Genomic DNA, 24,114 nt, shown 5'->3' with positions numbered 1-24,114 from the left:
GTACAATTGGAGTTACAATTAAGTAGCATGGGGGTATATATATGCTATAACTGCGACACGGAAAACCGTTATAACGTTTCCCCATTGGTCGACCGATATCGGGATCGAAGGAACTGAGATTACGCGATCTCCGAAGGATTTACAAGCGATGGTAACGCGGACGGGCGTCAGTACCGTTAAAGGCAGTCGGTGTCCAGATCCTTTCGGCTTCGGGTTACAGTCGCCTCCGTAAATCAGAAACACGAGCCTATCCTCGTGAAAAAATTGACCGGCATCTCTAGCCTATCCGCGAGAATAAACAGTGCACGGCCAGCTTCGTTATTTTCGCCTACGACACATTGAACTATCGACCATGCTACGGCATATGCCTGCAACCTTCTGTCAACATGTACTTTTTCAAACACGAATGCCAAGTCTATTTATTCGATCCAGCCGGGTGATAATAGACGAATCGCAAATATAAAGCTACCGGAAAAAAACTGATAATAATAATAGTGGTAACGATCTTTTACGAAGTGTTTGAAAGAAAGAATGCTTCGTTCCAACTGAGAGGATTCGTTTTTTGCCCTGGACATAATTAGGTTTACGGGCAAATTGGCTATTGCATGCGTGACGAGTAAAATGACCATCTCGTGCGACCAAAATCTTTTTCTCTTGCTTTTGATAGTGAAGATATTCAAAGGGTCACGTTAGGTTTAAAAAAAAAACACTTATGAACGAAGGATTCAAAGACTAATTCAAACGATAAGTTGTATAAAAATGACCTGTTTTTCCTTCCACTGCTCGAATAAACTATGGGGCAAAAAATATCCTAGGACATCACTAAAAGTTTTTAATCAATCACGAGATTTAATGGTACAACGCTCTCGCGTTCGCTTTCAGCTGCAGCTATTAAAAATTCTGATATGTAATTGTGTACAAGTGCTAAGAAGTGTTTTATTTGATAGAAACGATACTTCTTGCATGCAAAACGAAATTAAGGCTTCAAGAGCTTTTCTATTGGTGGTTTTTCCAAATGAATTTGTAAAATAAGCACGGTGATAAGACTCGATGCATTGGAGAATTATAGGTTCAGCGATGTGAAAATGGCGAAACGATGCTTCTGGCTTGTCGATAAGCGTAACAACAATATACTCAAAATATCGCACACACAGGCGACGAGAGGCGTTGCGATAGTATTTGTATCGTCGAGATAGGGGAGGGCGCAAGGGCTGCAGCTGCTGGTTATCACTGCACGAGTGCAGTCCACGACGGGAATAAGCCCGACAGGACAGGAAAAGGGTCATAACGATGCAGTTGCAGTTGCGTAGACGATATCTTAATTGCGAACTGCAGCTCAGCATTATTTTAAATATGACGCCAGCTCCCACTGCGACCAATCTGTTATCTCCCCCGAATCCACTTTTAAAACAAATTTATCCTTACTCCAATTAGCGAAAGCTCCGTCTCTGACATGTGTACGAGACGATAATTGATCCGTAATTACCGTGAAATAATTGTATCTGGTAATTAGAAAATTAGCCAGTGTGTATTGTGTGCAATAAATGTGACGGAACGCCTGCAGAAATGTTTTATATAAAGTACGTTACGCGAAGTGTATGAAAGGATCGCAGGATTAATTCGATATTTTATCCTAGCACAACCCATGAAACCAGTTAATTTAATAAACAGATTCATATACGATCCGGCTAATTAATTCGAGTGGCGCAAATGGAGTATCGGGGGATGGTAGGGCTAGGGTCAATTCCGACAGTGGGAGGAGGCGTATAGAGCTGCACACATGCGTAGCACGTTGCGACTGGTTGTATATAAAGAGGGATAGAGAAAGAGTATAGCTGAGAGAAAAGTAGAGAGAGCGAGGATCCCGTAGGATAACGCATCATAAAACTCGCTCGCGTGGCGGCCATGACATGTTTTGATACAAATTAAGGCGGTCTCGGGTCGGTGATCGAGTGCCGGAGGCCACCAGCTTCCCATCGCGGATATATATTTTCTCCCGTCGTGATTAGTTAAACGTCGTTGGAATAACGCGTGACAGCCGTCTCGGCGGGGAAGGCGCCAAAACCTGCAAACGATTTATAAGGCCTCTAGACGCCAGTAACGTTAACGCTCCTCTCTCTCTCTCTATCCCCCCCCCCCTCTCTTCTTCCCTATCCATAAAGAAGACACTCGTGCCTATCCCTGTTGTTTTTTCACCCGCAGCCTTCCCAAGAATGCAACCGAAAATATTTCTCCACGATCCGTTCATAGAGCCGTTAGTCTCCGTTTCCCGATGAAGGACACGAACAAATTGTCTTGAAATTCGGAAACAGTCTCTCGATAAAAATAGACGTTTCTTTTTCACTCTGAAAATTCTTTATAATTTAAGATCCCGAGATTGATGGGACGCGAGACGAGAGGGAGGGGTTTTGTTGGTTCTCTCGATGAATTCGTATATAAATTCTTGCAAAAGGGAGAGGGGGTTGAGAGAATCGTGCACAACCCGTACCACACCGATTTACACGTGCGGAAGATTTGGAGACGGAAGTGATTGGTATATGCTAAGCGAAGGCAGGAGGATTGGATCTGGTTATAAGGGCGAGCGACGTCGGTTAGTCGGCGAGGCGTTGCAGCCGATCAATCAGCCGCGCCATTCGATTCTCGGCCGCTCCTCGAGTGCGCCAGATAAATGACAGGACGAACGGCGTTTGCCTTGGCAAAGTCCTTACGGCCACTCGTGTTCTCACGTATCCTTCGGGATGTAACGATTCCTCGTAGGGCAACACTCCGTGCGACGTGTGGTCAGTGTTTGGTTTGACAGGCCTCGCTGTCCTGTCTTTTGTTCGAGCCTCGCAAACTTTGTACGAGATACAATCGGAAGGAGCTTGTGCGACCGGTGAATAATTGCCGTGCTCGAGACTCCAGCCTTGGGAGAGAACATACGTCCAGCATGTGTACGCATCTTTGAGTGCAAGGCCACTTGGCGCTAAGCAGAGCATTCCCTTGCACCCTTCGCTATACCTACGCGTCGATACTATACCAATGACGACCTACCAGGAACCACTTGAAAAACGTATAAATAAAAAAAAGATGCCGAACGTCGTCGTATTCTTTGGTGTCGAGACTGGAAAAATAATGGACAACACGTTTGAGAACTTTTAGCTAGCTTATATTTATATTACGACTATAAATAAGAGCACCTTTCGCCAAGATCTCTCTTCTAACGAGACGCGGAAGAGTTCCATGGCGAAGGGAAGAAACGTGTTGGTTGAAATGATGAAGAATAGAGGGTGGAATTTGTTATGAGAGATAATTCCGGCGCGCGAGCGTCGTTTTTTCGTCTATAAGTTTGTTAGTTGGTAGACGAACGGTGTCTTATTACGTGAAAACATAAACTTGGTAGGACTCGGTCCTAAGCCGGTAGAATGCTCGAAGGGAGTGAGGTTGCGATATAGTCTGGCGCTAAGCTAGCGGTAGCATCGATGTCGGCTAAAACGTTAACAGTCTCCAGAGTCTCTAACCCGGATACAGCCGTCATCCGATACCGGCTTGTACGTTGTGTGCTGGTAATTAGGAGATTCCGCCTATACCGAGCCCGGACCCAGAACTATTTAGCTGTCAAAGCGTCCCAAAATCCCTACCCTTCGAACCATTTACGACCGGATCTTACTCGCAGTTGCAGTGTCTGTCTCACTTTTGTCATGCTATGGACATAATGAACATACAAATGCATTTGTAAGCATTCAAACCTCCTCGTAAAAATTCATTGGAAGCGTCACGTGTTTCTTAGATTTATGGCTCCTCACCTCTCTCTCTCTCTCACACACACACACACACACACACGCACACACACTATTTCTCAATTTATGCAACAATAAAGAAACTCATGGACTATGTTTCTGGAAAATACTAAGTACAAAAAAAACATAGTCCTACCGAGAGGAAAAGCATTATTGGAAATATAAGCCCAAAATTAAATAAAAGCAGACAATGGGTTTTACGAGGTAGGGAAACGTTACTTGGAGTGCCTGGGGCAGTTTACTTTTTGCAAGAGTTCCTTTAAATCAAAGTAAATTCCGTCCGTGTTTGTGGAATTCCGTGCACGTGGTTTGCCGGAGAGTAGGTGTAAATTACGAGGACGACTTCTGGCTTCGTCTGCTTGCGCCGCGCGTTGTTTCGAGAAGAGAGGGGGCGTTGCTGTTCGGGAAACGGGATCAAGTAACTAATGTAAGAACGGGTCGAAGGAAACTCGGGGACGCTTTTGAGAAACGGAAATGTCTTCGGTAAAGTACTAATCACCATAAACCACCGAGGTTTCGTGTATTCTGGCTCGCGACTGAAAAATGAACGTGCTATCTCTTTCAAAGAAATTATTATCCCTGGGAGCAAAGCTTTCGGACTTCTTCATCCCCTTACAGATTCGAACGAAAGAATTCACAAGGGACAACAAACTAGGATGTGGTTCCACGGAATATGGATTTATTAGCGAGTGTAGAGTAAATGAAGGATTTTGAACCCGGGGTAAAAAATGTGTTTGTGGTTTAGGGCAAAATCCGCCCACGCATGGATTCATCCAGCTAAGTCGTGAAGCGGGAGAACAAGATGCATTTAAGGCGGATGTACAACATTCATCTCCCATTAGCATATACACGCTGAAAGACAGAGAGAAGACATTGGCGAATTCCCATTCATCGTACTTTGTCTCCTTTCACTTCTAACGAACGTGCAAGGCACAATGTAAAGTCAGCGAACATTTTAGGCGAACCAAATGAGTCCTGAAGTCTACACAGGCGCAGGCCCAAGGGTCACTTTCACAATCTAATCATGGAATCAATTAAGAACGAATAATTACCTACAGTGTCATAAAGAAAAAATGGATGGTTCATATCTGATACAAGCTGTCTATATCTGGTTAAGAAGATTACACTGACCTTTTCTCGTTTGTAGAAAACTGTCAGAAGCTTATGGGACCTTCCCTATCGTGCCAGAAATGTTAACAGCACGAGGATAGTCGTTGACGAGATAAACACTTTAAACGACACGATAAATACTAGACGTAGGTGGTACTTTTTTCAATTAACATCCGATGCTATCTTGGGATAATATTTGACACGTTCGGTAATATTGAATATTTCACTTAAGAATCCGAATATCTTGGCAACCTGCTGAATTACACAGGACATTGGAAAATTGATAATGATAGCAAACACGAAATAAATAAGATATTTTATCAATATTATATCCCAAGAGATTCTATGACTTTGGAGAAAAAAAATGAGATAGAAATAAGGGAGAGGGCGAAGGAATAAAATGAATGACCGAAAAATACGAAAGAGACTCGACTGGGCAAGGCCTAATCTTTATCTTTGTGCCTATAAAATTGAATATCCCTGAAGACGAAGAAGCAGCTAAAGTAGAGGGGGGGGGGGGGGGGGGAGAAGAAGAAGGATAAGGAGAAGTAGCCTCGAATCCAGTTTCATTCATCCCAATGGCTAAACGATCGGACCTAAATCGAATGCTCTAAAACAAAGCTGCGGGGCTCGGCGAGTTGCTCACTTGACTGGAGAACCGAGTGGATATGATAAACCACGGGATAAGGATCAGGTCTGCGAGGGGGAGAGGTGAAAAGAGAACGGAACGGCGTAGTCGCCCAAATTAAATCCTCGAACGTCGAAGAGCCGTAGAGCTCTTGGTCCGTTTGCCTCTCGTAGGTTGGACAAAAAGGAAAAAGAAAAAATTTTTACGAGGGTCTAACGGGTGGGTTGGGTCGTTCGGTGTATACGACGTGCACGGGGAGGTATATCCCGACGCATCCGGAGCCTGGACCGTCCGTTGGAGTTGATTCTGGTTGGGTATCCACGTCGCGGAACCTGCCGAGAGGCTCTGGCGCCGCTACGCTCCACTCCAGCCTCACAAAGTCACTCTGGCGACGTTTCCACGCCGGCCAAGGAGGCTGTTAAAGTTATATTGCCGGGCGTTAAAACGGCGCAAATGCCGCAAAAACAATACGACTTTATTGCCCAATGCGCAGCACCCCCTCCAATGGGCAAACGTCTCTGCTTTGGTATTTCGACAGGAAACTCTAACTCTCTCTCTCTCTCTCTCTTTCTGTCTTCTATCCTCGCAGTTCTGCCTTGCGTTTGTCAAAAACTCATGACATCTTTACGAACGTCTCACACTTCTTTGCTCTCGATATTCCCCGGATTCGCTACTTTCTATATTTGCCACGGATATCCTTTATCCGTTACTATCTTTGAACAACTCTTCGGAAAACTTTAGCTAAAATATTTCATTGCTTTTATTTAATTAAAATATAAAAATTCTTCGTAAAAATTAACTGGCACCGTATTAATCACGAGCTATGATATACGTGAAAGTAAACAAATAATGGTTAAACGTAAGATTTATGAGTATTCATACGGGAGTTATTTGAACGGTAGTCAAGGTAAAAGAAACTTTTTACCGAAGCGGTATTTGTCAGGGCGAGTAGACACGGAAAATAATTAATAGGATGAACGGAGGATGAATAGAGGTGTCCTAGAGGTGTCCCATTCATGTGCGACATCTATCAGAAAAATTGAAAAGCCATGGCGAAGCGTGCAGGTAGGTATAATATGTGTAGCTCGCTCTCTTCCCCCTGTCACGCCCACGTGCTCCGGCGTTGCATCAGGTCTGAAAATATATGAGTCGGCAGCCAGTGGTACCATCGAATCGGTATAGTAAACCGGGTCCCGCCGTATTTGACAACAATTTCCACTTAGTGCCTCCGCGCGACATTCGAGCCGAATAATTTCTTGAGAACCGTCGGCCAAAAGGGACCAAAGCTCTAATGTCCCCTCAGAATTACATTTCGACTAAGAAGATGAAATTTTTCGAGAGAGAGAAAAACGCAGATACAGGGATAGATTTCAAGAGAGAGAGAGAGAGAGAGAGAGAGAGAGAGAGAAAGCCCGATCACACTTATCCTATACCGATCTGATATTGAAAAGACGAATGTTATTATAGGACTCGTTTTGAGGCGCGATCATAAATCTACCGATTGCCGGGCTGTATTTCCAATCTAGCTCGCGAGTGCAATATAAATATTCACGAGTCCCAGCTTTCTAATTCAATGGCTTTAAAATGCATAAAGCAGTATCGACGACTGGCAGGCAAAAAAAAACATACCATGATTTCTAATATCGCTTTCAATGACCGTGTCGATAGCGGAGTGTAACGCTAACTTACGAAGATTTGTGGCCATTGAGAGATACACGTACACATCGATGAGAGCTTACACGAATAATAATTTAAGCCGTAGAGAGCATGTTAATGTTTCCTGCGGAAGAGAAAAAGTTATGAAGGAGGTTAAAGCCTGTGTTGGGCTTTGGAGGGTGGGGGATGCTGGGGATTTGTGGCGCCAGTGTCGCAGAAATTTGCAGGAGGCATCGTGGCCGTCCCATCGTCATTCAGGCATGCGAGTCATTGAGAAGTAGGCATGGCAGTGAATGGGCGGATTCGCGACGCCACGAATTATGCGCGGAGACCTTAAGATGTTTATCGTCCAAATGAATTCAGGGGCGTAGAGCGAGAGGACTTGGCGAGCGCGCTAAAGGCAAGGAAAGACGGGGGTGCATCGCTCGTCGTGCATGGCCAATGGTTAGGGTTGCGACGGAAGGCTCGTGAAGGTGTTGACACAAGGGGATCGCCGTCGCTGGAGGCGTTCGCTACAAACTGTCCTCGTTCACACCTCCGCCTCTCTTGTCTCCTCTCCTTCACGCTCATCTCTTATAAACAGTCTATACTTTCCTCCCTACCGTCTTTTTTTCTTTTCATCGACGCTCCTGTCGATTTTCCAACTAAAATTAAACTTGTAGTTTTTGCTCGGATCATTCTGATAATTTTAACTGTTAGATGTTAATGAAGACTGTACTATCAGAAATATTCACCCGATAAAAACATTGAGAGAAGAGATAAGATAAATCTCTAAGCCTTGGAAGGTTGATTTAAGGTGCGCGGTGATTATCCATCGTTAAGATTGTTTGGACTCCAGGATCGAAGGGATTAGACGCATTTATATGGACGCTGGGCAAATCGGGAGATGAAGAAGAGGCTAAAGGGTGAGTGGGTGGAACGGAATAGGACCACCCAGTCAGTGTCAGCGACGTTACTTTTAGCATAACGCGTGGGCGCCATTCTTTTCTTCTTATCCGTCTTTACCCTCCTCTCACACCCCTTTCCGCAAAGTCGTGCCAAGGATGTCCCGAGTCTCTGTCCACCACCAAGAAATAATACTAGGGTCGGCCTTTACTCGAAAATGGCGCCTACCATGAAATTCCTCCTTAGCTACACCTCTTTTTTCCCAGTCCTCCCAATAATTCACCGTAAAAATTTACTTTTACCACTCTGGCTCATGCTGTACAAAATCTAATATCTCTCAGCGATGTTCTTTTATTTTATTAGCACGACAAAATTATAATTTGCAGGAACTGTTTCGTGGAAAAGTTGCCACCTGCATGGGAAGTTCGACATATATTCGAGTCTCTCTGTCGGAAAGAGCAGGCGGTATACTTCAAAGATCCAAAGAGCTCATACATTATTCCAAAGATCAAGTTTGATAATCGATAATGTTCCAATAAAACTACTCTTCCATAAAAAATAACTATTTCAGGTATCAATTTAAAAAGAAGAAAATATCTATCGGTATTGTTATAAAATTATGTTTACAACGTAAATTAAAATTAACTAATTTTAATGTGTATCAAGATCTGGTCAGAAAGCGGTGATAATCTAACCTATTTAAAAAAGATGGTGGTGTGTAATACTCAAAACTGATTATTTTATAGATAGCAAAGATAAAAACGCGAACTTGTTGAACAATAACAGACACTCTTGTAACTAACAATATGTAACGAACCAAAAACAGTAATATCTTAACAAGCGAAAATATTCATTATATTGTATACTCATTGAGAGATATTTTTTGTTGTCTGCTACTCCACTAATTATCCAATTAAATCTGTTCTTCATACAATCAAGTTGCTAAATACAAGTCGCTTTGTATTATTTGCACTTTTTTTATTCACGTACCGTTCTCTACCATCATTCCAATTACTTAATGCCGCAGGCCGAACGATCTCACCATTATCGGATGACACGAACCCGCGCTTTTATGTTTAATTGATATTTTTCGTTTCTCTCCCCAAATCCAATAGAAGGACGCATCGACGAACAGATATAATCCCTGGCTCTACATTGCTCTCGTTAAAATATTTCCACGAAATAGCTATAGCTTCACTCACAACACCTTTATTGAACGGACAGCAAAAAATTAAGCATAGCCACTATGAAATTATTTGTAACTAAATCTTCACAGCTGTGATAATGATGAAATTTTAAATCTGTAAGCTTTACATTCTTCCCTTAAAAAAAACTGTACGAGAGCTTGATATAATCGCAATTACATTTTTTTTACCGACGCTTGTAATATTCCTAAGGGACTCATCAGTGGCGTACAGCAATAAATGCTACTCTTCTCTCTATTACCCAGAAATAAATTAACTATGTCATAAAAACTCGTAGATCAGATGGTATCTCGGGAAGTATTCCGCAGGTTGTCCAGAGTGAGTTAGGATCTGTTTTCCTCTCCTTTTATCCTTGGAGTCGAATTTTTTTCACCACAGAAAACTGACCGAACGTCCGTATATAAGCCCCCACCACCTTCCCGTTAACTCTCGTTCGATTTATCGGAACGTACACTATTAAGGGTTATACACAAGCGAGCCCGTAACGACCACGAAAATGTTCGGCAAAATTAAATGAACAATTCGTTACGGAGAGTAACGGCCTGGCACAAACCCTACGACTCCTGTTTCTCCCTGGTGACCACAATGGTTTCGACTTGGTCGTCTAACCCGTTCGCGATTAATTAATCGCTGTTTATTCTACCCTCGGGAAGCTTTTGACCTTTCTTCATGGTTATCACTTGTATATGACTCGCAATAATTGCTCTAATTCTGACAGCTCGACGATGCAATGCTTTCAACCCAGGTGTTACTTTCGCCCGCCGCTGACGCACCACATCATATATCCCTTCTTCAGCATCTTCCTTGCCGAAATTTTTAGAAAGTGTGGAATTTGCCCTCGACTAGGTAAAATTCTGTATCGAATCATATAAACACATTGCTAACATTTAGCTTGCATGGCTCGTTGAGGAAAATGCTCGGAAATTGAGACCCTCTGGGGTCAGGAAGACCCGAAAAGAGATAGGATCTCGTCTTAACGATAGTTTAACGACAGACGTACGGTTTCGAGTGGCGCCAGACCTACGGCTCGTTTTAACATGGCAAATGTGCAAGAAAACCTTGAGGTACTAATAAATTTTCACGAGTCACTATAATCTTTACATTGCAATATTTTATTCTGCGGTGTATAGCTATGCTTTACTGCAAATGGAATAAATCAACAATTATATTTATTTTACTCGATAAATTTGACGATTTCGTGTAATTTGACTCTCGTGAGAGGAAGACTCGGGGAATAGTTTTTTCCATAAAGGCCAAAGTAGCATTTATAATTCATTAGCCATGTGCAAAGGCTATACCTGCGCAACTGTCCCATTTTAAAGGCAGAAACGGAAGTAAAGAAGGTGGGGCCTCGGAAACCGGAGAAAACTGCTCAAGACAGATTATAATCCACAATGTAGCAGCTCGTTAACGTAAAACAAGCGAGACTGATAAGAATCGGCTAATCTTCAAGCGCAGTGGCATTTTGTGTATCTAAGAGAAACAGCGAGTAACAAGTTATCTGTCTATCGAACTATCTCGAAAAGCACCTTTACGTCGAGACAATTAGATCCTGTTAAAATACAGTGCATGGCTAATTCCATTCACGTCCTAATACCAAGCATATTCAAACCTTTCCGCATTATATTATAATAAGTACTATGACATTCAACGTCCTTTCAGTGTGTATCAATCTACAGTGTATCACAGTATTATATATAGTGCTTTCAATAATAAAAAAACAACGTTAGATAAAATTTGTAATGGCCCACTGTAAAAAATAATTTATTATAAAGGAGGTTGTCGTTGATGACAAGAATCCGGGAGGAAGGTGGTTAATGGGTGTTGGTGAATGGCGTAGGTTCTGTGGAACGGTTCGGAGGTGAGGATGAATGACGAAGGTGCGAGAGAGAGAGAGAGAGAGAGAGAGAGGTGGGGGTGGAAACGAAGGGAGAATATAATAACCGGAGTGACGGACCGCAGGCGCGGCCGTTAACGAGCGTTCGTGGCCGCGCATTAAAACGAAACTTGGATCCTTATCTATGCAGCATGACACGATACCAAGGTACGGCTCGTATGATGCAGGGATATTCCTCGGAAATGGTGCAGCCGTCCTCGTGTAATTAGAGCCTAAACTCGATTTAGCCTCGACGAGCCGTCGCTTCTACAAATGACAAAAACCGTTCTACTTGACACTGAAATATCGGTCTTGCCACACGAATTCATCAGGGTATCTTGCAACTCTGCTCCCCACTCCCGAACTAAACCCGATAGTCATCGGAACGTTACCGGTCAATCGTTTCATTCGAGATTTATCCGATGATCGATCGACATTGGCGGAAATTACAAACCAACGAAAGTTCGTAAAGCATCGCAATATATTGTTGAAGAGGCAAGGAACGAGTTGTTTCGATAGACGCTTCGCATCCCCGATCGTGGCGGGACTTTACGGCCGTAGCATGTACGAAGTACTAACAATGGCTTTGTTTCCCGCATAAAACGCAAAACGTAATACAACTGTAAAGTAACAAATATCTCGACGCAAATCGACACGCGATCCGTCCGCGCCACTTAGGCCACCGCACTTCTTGCGAACTCTCACAGCCATAGAATCGTGTGGAATGCGCATTTTAACGTTTATATGTGAAAAGTCAGGGGCTCGGGCTCCTCGATTGGAGCAACGATCATTATGCTCGAGTTTTGCTGCAACAAGGAGATACACGTGTCATCTTCGACTCTTTGTCAATTGAGGAAAAAAAACTCGAGGGATCGAAGAAGAGGCAGACCTCTAATAAGTAGGTATTTAGTTACAAGAGAAATCACCATAATGAGCTAACTGCTTACTAATTGCACTACGTTTCCCATTTTTACGCCCCGCAAATCATATTCATTACCAAGCAAAACTCCTGGTCGAATCACGAAAAGGAGAAAAAAATTTTACCTGTGAGAGAGATTAGCCAGAGTGGTTGCAAGGCGATCTGGTATTTATACCACAACACGTTTTACAAACGTGATGGTTGCTTCAAGTTAGACGGCACACGCAGCGTCATGCAAATTTTCTCAATTGCCGTTTATATTATGTATTTGTCCATCTTCTAATTATTTCAATTTGTCAGAAATATACGCGTTTATCATCGATGCAGAGAAAATGGTATGAGAAATCCCAGGGAGTAAAGTTTTTATTAGATTTTTTTATAAATATATTTCGGAGTAATTTGATAAATTGAAGCTTTAGGGTAAATCGAGGGATGTGATCTTGAGTAGTTTTATAGGAGCGGAAGTTTGCATTCGCGAGTTTAAGTGCAATACGGTTTGGACAGATAGCTATCGGGTTTAAAGCTATAATTAGAGGCTCGCAGTGCGAACAAGCTGTAACCAAGTAGACCTTAAATACGATACACGAACAAATGCATGCAACTCGCGCCAGTGGATGACCCGACCCTTTTTTGCTTTCACGTAAGCTTTGCTTTTGCATAGTGCATATGGAATTGTAGATCTGTTCCAGGGCTTCTAGTTTACGCTTTCAGCTCTACGCAATGGATATTCATTATATGCATACTGACACAATGATATTAAAGTAGGAATGTTTAGTAGTAAATATTGACAAAATTTATTGGCAAATTTATAGTCATTTTTAACGAATTTTTCTCGTTTAGATACAATTTTCACTTCATTATTGTTTTTTGTATACATAAATATAGATAACGGAGAAATACAACGTTATCAGACGTTGATAAATGATTTTTTATTAAGTTTTATTTGTAAATAGAATGGCCCACAAACATAAGCATATTACAACGTATTTTCCGAACATTTAATTCGAGCTAAAATTTATTATGTCTGTTTATATTCATAAATAAACATTTCAAAACAGTCGCTACACACAGATCCAATTTTCCGCTCTTACAGAAAACAAACAATATTAATGTTATTTTAAAGTTTTTTCTACATTTATGATCCGCGTATAAACGAATACGATCGATGGTAGCACGGCACGTATGATTTTCCTGCCAGATATAGCCGGCATTACGTCCTTCTTCCTTATTACGCGCATAATTCCTCAGAACCTCGCTCAAGGCGCGCTAAAATTATGCGCGAATGCGGATCAATCTCATCTCGTGCGTGCCAGTCGAACACCACAATGTGTTTTACAATGTAGTGGTGTACCTGTAAACACTACCAATCACACGAGATACCAACAATTTTGCTCAAACTCTTCACGAGAAATTATTTCGTGATTCTACAGGGTGTTACATTAACCTCGCACTTTCTTCGAGGTTAGAAAATACTTAAACGGCCTAGATTATGATTACTTTGGTATTTTTTAACTTTAATATTTAACTTTCGAATAATTAAGTGTTTAATCGAAAACATTACAGGATAGAATTTACGTGCCACGCACCAAGCGTCAACTCACACGTTCAAACTAATATTTAGAAACAGCGAGTAGTTGCTTTTTTCAAAGTAATTAGCCGGACTTGGCTAATCAATCAAATATGACCTACTTTATATAACTGACTAATAAAATTATAAACGATAAAAATGGCCAACTTGGTCAAAACTTTATAATTTATCCACTTGACACTTCAACACTTTTATTATATGGCTTTATCGCGCGAATATAATTTAACTGAATTTTAATTTGATAGTTTATTCAGGTTTAAAATAAGATCAAATAGACTTGTAGGATTTGAGAATCCTTGAGACGTTTGCCATTGACCGCTGCTAGTTCATAAACACAACACAAAAACAACATACAGGTTTTTCATTATCAAAATTCACTGGTATTTAAATTATAACACGAATTTGTATGAATATAAAAACTTTCATTTTCACCATGCACTGTACTTTAATGTTATATAGTTTTATGAAAGATTATTTAATTATTAATGAAGAAAATTGGGAATACACATATCTAACACGACACACGTGCCGGGAACCGGCGATATTGGCGAGTTGTTCACTTATTGCACTGTTTTACAAGGGATTATTCGACGATTGATCGATAAAATTGCGAATTCCGGCGAAATTGTTGAGAAAAAGCGATGAAATCGCATTCGCGCGCGACAAAAGTGAAAAATCCGGCAACATGCCACTCACGGGTAGATTCGAAAAAAGAAAAATAAATATGGCGGAGGGATATCGCGGGAGAGTGAGATCCTGCTCGGGCAAATTCGAAAACGGAACTTTTTAACTTCACTGCACACTACATGTCAATATTCTATCAAAATTTTATAAATATAAACTTTTTTAACATCACTATACACACTGCACTGCAATACGATGTGAAAATTTTTGAGAATTAAGCGCTTTCGGTACCACTTGACACTTCACCTCGATATTTTGTCGTATTTTCATCGATTTTTTAATTAATAATGAAGAAAGATGTGAATTCCGTCGAATTTATTCGATGAAAAGTGACGAAATTGCACTGGCGCGAGAAAAAAGTGAAAAAAGCAAAAAGTCCGGTCACTCTCACTCGCGGTTAAAGATTTCAAAAATTCGTCGCGGCCGCCATGTTGGAAGAAAAAGATGGCGTCGGAGGCCGGGGAGGGAGAACTTGCTCTCACAAATCCGAAAACTGAACTTCGCATCTTTCTTCATTATTAATTAAAAAATCGATTAAAATACGACAAAATATCGAGGTGAAGTGTCAAGTGGTACCGAAAGCGCTTAATTCTCAAAAATTTTCACATCGTATTGCAGTGCAGTGTGTATATAACACTCTCCAATAAGAGGAATTTCGATTTTTTAATAATATTTGCTAGTATCTGCCTTGAAATAATTAAGAATATCGAAAAAAAAGCAAAAAATTACTATTTTCTTAAAAAGTCGTCGCCATATTGGATTTTTTCCATTTGGCCTTGTGGACCATAACGTAAATATTTGCGTGCCGCCTGTTTTTTTCTAAATTACAGTACAAAAACAAACCGCATTTTCAAACTTAAATTACAGGTGATTGAAAAATAATTTCGAAATTTTCACGTTTTTTAAAATTTAAACGATAATATTTAATAAATACATTGAGATGGATAAAAAAATAACGACAGATTATGAAAAAGCTCATTCCAAAACCATAATAATAACATATTCGACAAAAAGATCCGTTTGTTTTCTATACTTCCTCACAACTATAAAATACCCAATGTAAACAGACTTTCAACTTGTTCATAAGAAGAAAGTCTTTTCGTAAGGAAGGTATAAAGTAGCGTGATGCAAGTAAACAGGAATTCCGCCATCGAGGACGAACGAAGGTCAATTAAATTTACTCGAATTTCATGAACGGCGAATGGTTCTTAGGTTTCGGGGCTAGACCGGCGAAAAAGGACAGCGTGTACATCAAAAGCGCGCATGAGCATGGTCGGACGTCTTTTGGCCTGTGCTGAGTGGTCGACAACAGGCGCGCAATGTAAGGCGGGGCGGAAAATGAAATTCTAGATGCCGCGAAGGGCCGAAGGCAGGAATGAAGAGAGACAGAGGGAGATAGAGAGTGAGATTGTTGGAAAAGGACGAGAAAGGACCGAGAAGGGTGGCTGTGGTTCGCAAGACGATCCCATAGCGAGATGACGCCTCCCTGGCGCCGCGATTCCCTCGACACCCTGCAGTCTATTAACCATAAAATCTAGGTCCCCGAGTTCCGGAACTCGTCTTCCACCTATATATACCATTCGCTGGACGCAACACTCTTAAAATTATCACGAACAATCTCAAGATTTTCTCTCCCATCTCTTCTTCCTTTGGCCATCTAAATGCACTTCCAAACGAGACGACTCGACTTTTCCTGCAAGAAAATAGATATAACGCAAATTCACACACGCTCCCAATGCAGTAGTTCGAATCCGATCTCTGAATCTAAAATAAATGATCTGCTTGGGGACATCCATTTCAATTAACCGTCTATAGCAGATATGGCATCGGTCAGCGAGTCTATGAACTACGAAGCTTTGGAATATACAAAGGTTTACTCGCGTGAATATAAATGACTGTAGCCTCCCATTCGAGTGGATCTAACCGATTATGATGACCGCCTCGCTTTGAAGCAAACACGGCACACCTAGCTACTCAAAAACATAAAAGAAACATTCTGTGAAAAAGAAAATCGTAAACCTTTGTGAGAATAAAAACAAAATGGGATTCTGAAGTATCTCGTAAGTGTTAAGGACGAAGAAGCAATAAAAAGATTGGGATAAAACTATATAGGAATGATAAATATCCACGGTGAGAAATTGTTACGATAGAAGCGAAGGAGTTTCGGGCGTCTGATGAGATGAAGGAAGAAAAAGAATGTTAAAGGAAGGTTAATTTGCCGAGGATGAACAGCAATAGCCGTAGCTGCCGGTGGTACCAGTCTTTGCTAAGAAAATAACTAGAGATAATTACGCGCATAAATCAGCCTGTTAATATTCGGGGGCGTAGGTCGGAAGTGTAGATAAAAATGCGTTGGTTCGTTGGTAGAAATAACGAGAGGAAATAAGGTATAAGGACTAGGAAGGTTGCCGAACGTCAAGGGAGAAATTCGTTTGGAAGGAAGAAGGAAGAGAGATGGCAATAATGCCGACTGGAGATCGGTAGATCATTCGCGCTCGACGGCTACGCCTCCTTGTTAGCTTGGGTTTACTTAGTCCACCGAAGCTGCTACGACGTGCGTTACGCCCGCTAATAGCTCCATGGTAACGAACTACCGGCGATTCTTTTCCAAGGATCTTTTGAGAGAGCGAAAATGCACTTGGCCCTCTTATCGATCATTCTTGTCATTCCGATGCAGATCGTAGGATTCCTAAGCCGCTTCTTAACTGGTTGAAACAACAATGATTTTTGTACATGTGATATTAGACGAGCAAACAAAAACATTTTAGGACAAGTACTGTATTATAGACATCATCTGTTCGAGAATGTAACTGCGTTAGTCTTATACGAACCACGAAACAAGTCTCGCGTCTCACATTCTAAAGTCATTCTTATGTAATAAAAGTTACTGCAGTAAGACTGGCCTTTTATTTATTTAAAATGTAAATTATACTATACAAATTAAGCGAAAGAAGCGAGTTTACACGCATGTACAATGGCGTGGAAACATTCATAACAGGTGGACCTACGAGACGCTGTTGAATCTTCGAGGTGGGCGGTCCCGCACTCCTTAAATCAACCCATAGCCACCATAACATTAAGTTCACCTCTCGCAAAGCCGTTTATTTGTTTGTTTAGAGCAAGTAATTAGAATCCGATACAAATGGATATTATTTATCGACTAGGGCGGAGTATAGGCGAGATGGAAGATTTTCTGATTGCCTGGCGTTATTAAAGCGAGCGATACTTGGAGATAAATACACGGAGGCGAAACCAGTAAACGCACGGCCAATATATAACGTCACGATACTTGCTAACAGCTTTTATTACATTTTTACATGCTCCCCACGTACGATCGATGCAACGTCCAAAGCTTATTGAAAATTGTAATTGAATCCATTATTACTAAACCCGCAGTCAAATCTATTCCACTCGGTTCCTCTCTCGTCCGTGTATATACATATATATATATATATATATATACACAAGTGCAGCATCAATTACCATGAAAAAATGACGAAAGATTTTTCTCATCCGTATCACTCGGCAAATTGCATTGACTCAGGTATCTCGTGTGGAGTGAAATTAACGATCGAATAACGCTGCAATCGATGAGCCTTGATTAAGTTTAACCGCGAGATTCTGGCAAATACTAAATCACGTGTCGATTCCTGTAATAAAAGTGGAAGGTGCAATTTAATAATGTTAGGAGAGCGCGCAGTGCGGGATCACAGCTGCAAGCGGACGGTTGATCGAGCGAGTGTGTGCAGGAATGGTGCAGCCGTTGTGCGCTTTTTCGAAGGAAGGCGCGAATCAAAGTGGCGAGGAGGGTACGCATCGCGATGCCAGACGAGAGCTCGTTAATAAATTATAATAGGCACGCAAGGGGAACCCGTGAATGTACACCTGACCCGCTTGACACAATGCTCGTTTCATTAAGAATCCACGATCGCGTATGCTCCGCGTGTTTCACAGCGTATTCTAATACGGGCTCGTAAACCAATCGACCAAGCGATGAATTTCGCGTGGCCAGCCATAATCACATAAAGCAAACAATAAAAAGCCGCTGGAATACCGATAAACGTGCCAAAACTGACTAATTGACTCTTTTGCTTGGTAAAAAAGAAACACGCGAACAGCATTCAGGACACTGTCCGTATAGGAAAGCTCGTAAATTATCTCGATTGTTTTTAATTTCCTTAACTCGGTTGCTTCTTAAATTAACGTTACAGACTTCTTCTCTAATGTGACATTTTGCAAAATAGAAATACCAACTACAGATATTTTGGCAAACTAATTTGATTTTCAAATGTCTTTCGACGAATGCAAAGTTTAGTTTAAAGAGCGTCCTAGAAACAATACGAGCATTTAAATGTCGCCATTCATCAATGGACGCATATCAGCGAGTGTTTGACTCATCGATACATTCAGCGACATGGACGGTATGAACTTCAAAGTTATTTATCGAAAGTGCATTTATGTGTCAGCACACGTATCTCATCTAATCGATGAGGGGGAGAGATAGATGTATCTATGGATTTGTGTATAGGAATAACGAATGTGTTCTGTACACAACTCAGAAGAAGAATGTAATTAGTTAGGAGCCTTTCGATTGTTAAGTGCAGCAACGAAATGACCCAAATGCAGCATTTACCGAGTGTCGAGTAGCGGTGCGATTTATTTATTCGGATGAAGATTGGTGAGATGGGAGCGCGGAAGAGGAGGGGGATACGTTGATTAGCTCCCGTGTTGATTTAATTACTAGGGGAGTAATTGGCATGCCTACTGATGTCCCTCCCCTCTCCACCTCTCCACATGATTTCGCTTCGCTCCCTTGCACATTCCCTACACGCTGTCTCCCGCATCCTATTTCGACTCCACTCATACCCTTTTGTTAGCCACACTGCATATTCATTGATAGACTATTAAACATTTCTACGTGCCTAAGCCTCGCGCGAGTAAGCAAGGTGTGTGCTACCCGATATAAAAGCCTACCTGAATATTAAAATCTTGATCTCTTCACCCTTCTTTCAACCGATAGTTATATATATATATATATATATATATATATATATATATATACATACGTCAGATGAGCGAGCTGTTATCTCCAAGTTTCAACGACTCGCCTTCTGTTTTCGTACCTGCAGAATTTATATGGTAATACAAAATTAGCTTTAGTAAAAAGGCAAGAATAACACGGGAGTTTATTGGCAATTTCCATGAGAGCAGTCTCATTGCAAAAAGCAGGAAGTAGATACGCGGACCAGTGGGAGCCATGGAAGAACGTACTATATATCGCTGCAATGGTATCCGCAAACACGCGAGCTCGGCCAATTTATCCCAAGGGATGAGGCCAGCGTGGGCAGGAGGTAGGTTTGGGGTAACCTTGTCCAGTGGAATGAATTCAGCATGCAACCCCTGTGTGGCTTCCCTTTCCACACTATATATAGGTCCAGTTTTCAACCCCCATCCATGATCCGCCGTCCGATCGCTTCATCCTCCTCGTTCTACTCATTCTATTTCTCATTCTCGTCCAATCTACGTCTCTTCGCGCGTTAAGCCCGATTCAGACCGTTTCCGGGTGTGAAATAGTAGCTGCGAAAGAAGCGCTGTAAATGTCTCGATGTTAATTAATCCAAACGAAGCGAAGCTCAAAATAAGCATGGAAAACATCCGGAATGGACTCACGTCCACGTAGACGCTGACTAATTCAATCAAAGTGGAGATAAGGCTGAATTAATGAGGAAAATAGATTGCGCGGTAGAGATATTAGGAGAGAAGTAATTAATTTTGCAGGTAGAACATTCTGCTTTGATAGAGAGAGAGAGAGAGAGAGAGAGAGAGAGAGTCGCTAATCTCCAGGGGGAAAATTATCGCTGTATACTCTTAGCCAGATCTGCACTGGTCGATTATTGCAATTGGCAGAACTGCGAGTTGCGGCTGATGATCGAGCGAGAGGATTCCGAGGGAGACGGAACGTGAGAAGATCGTGCGTCGAGGACGCTGCGCGTAAAGCGGAATTAAGGTGCAGTGAGAGAAAAGGAGGGCTGCGCGGGGTATCGGATTTTGATCGCGAAGGGATGCAACGCGTGTGAATGGAGCTTAACGCGCGTTGCCAAGCCGCGTTGCGTGCTGATCCGCTCCACATATCGGTGCGGTCCGGGCTACACCGGCCGGCTGATTGCTACGGGGACCCTTAGATTTATTGACCTGTCAATGGTGGCGCGCGAAAACGGCGAATTTACAACGCCGCAGGTGTTAAGTTCCGCCATGCGTGTAATAACGGTCCGATACCCAGCCCACGGTAAGCCACACCGTAATTATATTTCCCAGCACCACGGACCCACCTCCTTTGTCATTATCACTCGAGGCGGACCGTCCGTAACTCAGTAAGATCCGTGGCAGTGCGCGTGCACGCGTGTGGACGATAAACGCTTGATAAACGCGTAGCAATCTTCCACACCTATGTCCATTCAAGGCTTCTGCCGAATAGATTTTTGCCAAACATAATTTCTAAGTATAGTTGTAAACAAACGTTGTTTTGAAAATTATTGCAATGTGCAAGCTTATATTTAAGTGTCACGTGTAAGCTCCTGTATTTGATTCACTTTTTTCATCGTTACTCCTGGTTCCCTCTTCTCCTCAACGGAGTCAGTATTTTTACTCCATTTCTTACCTTAAGTTTAGCGAGTCGAGGTTCTTCAGCCACCAATTTAGCCAATGCCTGATAATCTCCTTGCGCAGCTCTAACTAACCATTCTCGAGATTTTCCGTCCAGTTGCTGAAAATCGTCCATTGATTAATTATAGCTTCCACGAGGTCGGTCTACATTAAATTACCAGATTATGGTGAAAGAGGAAGGACCGAGGAGATTAAAAATAAAATACTGTAGAATTCACGAGAGATAGATTGAACAAGACATATCGTTTAGGACAACCGGCGATTAAATTAAGGTAACAAAGAAAAAAAGTATAAAATAGCTAAAACGAATGATTGTGATTCGAATGCAATTTTAATTAGCTACCAGTGGAGCGAATAAAGAGGATCCACTCGTCCAGGGATAGTCGATTAGAATCTCGGTTGGACGACGAACTTACCGAAGCAACGGAAGCGCTGTCATCCTCGTCGGCACCCTGTGGAGCAGAAAAGAGAAGGAAGTCAGTCAATTGCTCGAAAATCAACATTACGCGCTACGTGACGCGCGGCAAAGTGTATATTGTCGTGAGGAAAACCGGTTGTGCGCGCGACACTCTATATGGCATCGGCCCGCAGCAGGCTCTTCACGGCGAAGAAAGAAATTCGTAAAAGCAACGGGAGGCCGCAATAAGCGCAAACGTGCTACAGCCATCACATTGATATACGAATCCAATAATTGATTCCACGACGCATGAGCCCTCCGTGAAAGCGAGTCTCGAATAAACTTCCATGTCTATAAATAATTACAAGATTCGCTTCTATTCTCTCGCCATGATTGCTAAATTAAATGGAGCTCTCGAGGAGCGGAAAAATTAGGAAAGCGTTCCGATAAGCGAGTACACGCGCGAGCTATTGGTAAAGTGGCTTTGCACATGAGAGGCAGGTTAAGCGCGCTGCGAGAGGCCCGATGGATTTTACAGTTGGTTGGGGGGGGGGGTGGGGAGGGGGGGGTGTCCGATCTCAGGAACGCTAAACGACTACTCATCCCTGTTAAATTGTTTGTATTTTCACTCGTCACGGCCGCGCCGAAGGTTCGAGGTGCTCATATCGACACTCGGTCTCGAATCGATCGTGACTCTTCGTAAATTACCGGGATGAGGTGGAGACGCGCGCTGATTCCGGCCGAGTCATCATTACCGATCGATGAATATCTACCGATCGACGCCACTTGGTGCATCCTTAAACGAAATCGAGTTAGCAGCTTGGAAGGGGGGAGGAGGGGGTCGAAAATTGAATTGTTCCGAAACAAGCTGATCAGACTTTTAACGGTGTCCGATTTGGGTCATAGCTCGCTATCCAGCCAGATCGGTAAAGTCCGCGCACTGCTTAGTCCCCTAATGGAGGCACGCTATTGGATTGAGAATCACTGACCCCCTGGTGCGTCAGGTGGTTCACCGAGCTGCGTTCCCAGCAGCTTTCATGGGCTAACGCCAGCCAGTTGTACGTTTCTGCTGCGAAAGCGACTCTCGCACTCTGATGGGGTAGTCTTTATTATATATATATATATATATACACACACACATTTACATGCGTGGTCCGCCCGCGCTATCCGACATCAGTGATTCGACAATCGTATTTTCAATAAGCTCTTGTTATTGCTCGACAGTTGTACGCGCCCTGATAGCCGACAGCAGTTCGCGCACAGTTATATATATATATATATATATATACTCTACCCGAAATCCTTCTCAATATTATCCGAGCTCTCTGAGCCTTCGAGCTTTCACTTCCTCACTCTGGCACCGTTGAAACGGATGCGACGAAAAACAACGCGCGTTGTCACGGAACGGTAAACTGTGAATATTGGTCGGAAGATTAGTCGGGAGAGTAGAGAGCATCGTGAAAAGATTACAGATTGATTTTTAAATGATTCGGAGATGTTGGGGGAAAGATATTCGATGGAATCGCCGAGAAGGAGACACTTGTTTGTTGGTATCTCAGCGGAGAGATATGCAAATTGTGGTCTCCTCGGTAGAGGTAGACCACAGGGCCCGCGAACCACCAGACAAACGGACCAGTCAGCGACGTTGAGCCACGAGCCCGAGAGGTACATAATGGCATAGTTATCAGATAAGCTTATAGGTCCGAGTTAATCGTAATGGCATCACAGCACTGTTCTCCAACTCGGAACCAAGCAACAGAGAGACCTTACCAACCCTTTTTTCTTCTCCACCTGCTAACTTAACCCCCCCCCCCCCCTCTCTCTCTCTCTCATCTTCGTTTTCTCTCATCAATACCCAAACTGGCGCTTCCACCCGTCACCGCGTCATTGTTCCAACGTAATTAATATTTTAATCGAGAGAACCGAGAGTTCATTAATACACTGGGATGATTAAACTCTTCTGGTTGCTCATTAAATCCGACGTAACGCGCCGCCCTGCCGAAGCTTCATCGTCTGATGAAGATTTTCGCGCCGTGAGAGAATTCTTACGGATGACGTATGCAGCCACGTTTTTCGTCTCTGCCACGGTGAAAAAAGCGAGCGTCTATATATATATATATATGAAGAGTTGCAGGCTTCGATTAGAAGGACCAAGAGATACATATATGTGTACGCTATACAAGGGACAAACTAGAAGGGTCAAACTTGGAAAATACCTGAACACGCACTTAAAACTTTGGCAGGATATAGCGTAAAACTTTTGGGACGCTCGATATCTACGAGACACGATCATCAGTTTCATCGGATTTTCGCAGGAAGCAGATATTTCAATTGAAATGTTATATTTGTTTTTTTGGATAAACTAGGATGGTTCTCGGGAGAACAAACGGGATGAGTATGGAGGCTGCTGGTATAGGTATATATATTAAAAACCGCATGGTAGTTAGGGAGTAGCCAGCGGCATCATCCCCAATTGTTATTGTTGACGGGATCAGCGTTGACTTGGAAACAGGTTCCTGCAGTTAAGCTTGCACTTTCGCGCTTCTAATTTCGTGTACACAGGCAGGAACGGCAACACAAGAGCATCAGCACCATGAGCAGCAGGTATGGTGAAAAGCGCGCACGTGCAGTGGTCCCTTTACTCGCTAGGATATATAATGAAAGCTACGAATAGGTGGAGCGATAAGGACGAAGGATGAGCCGCTTTTGCAGGGTGGAAACGTT

General features: G+C 42.5%; 1 protein-coding gene across 1 annotated transcript in view; it reads right to left on the bottom strand.

Moving 5' to 3' along the window:
• The window catches only part of sowah (sosondowah), a 90,327-nt gene that overhangs the window by 53,981 nt on the left and 12,232 nt on the right, over nucleotides 1-24,114 (bottom strand). The window contains exons 5-6 of the mRNA XM_066746157.1: nucleotides 21,410-21,445; nucleotides 20,989-21,093 (exon numbers count right to left, since the gene is read on the bottom strand). Coding sequence (XP_066602254.1) covers nucleotides 20,989-21,093; nucleotides 21,410-21,445 — 141 coding nt within the window. The remainder of the gene's footprint in view (nucleotides 1-20,988; nucleotides 21,094-21,409; nucleotides 21,446-24,114) is intronic.

This window comes from Prorops nasuta, unplaced genomic scaffold (assembly GCF_024137725.1).
Source record: "Prorops nasuta isolate Cenicafe-Biocafe unplaced genomic scaffold, Cenicafe_Pnas_1.2 PNAS00003, whole genome shotgun sequence".
NCBI lineage: Eukaryota > Metazoa > Arthropoda > Insecta > Hymenoptera > Bethylidae > Prorops > Prorops nasuta.
Note: the sequence above shows the minus strand (reverse complement) of the source record. Positions and strands in the feature narration are given on the sequence as shown.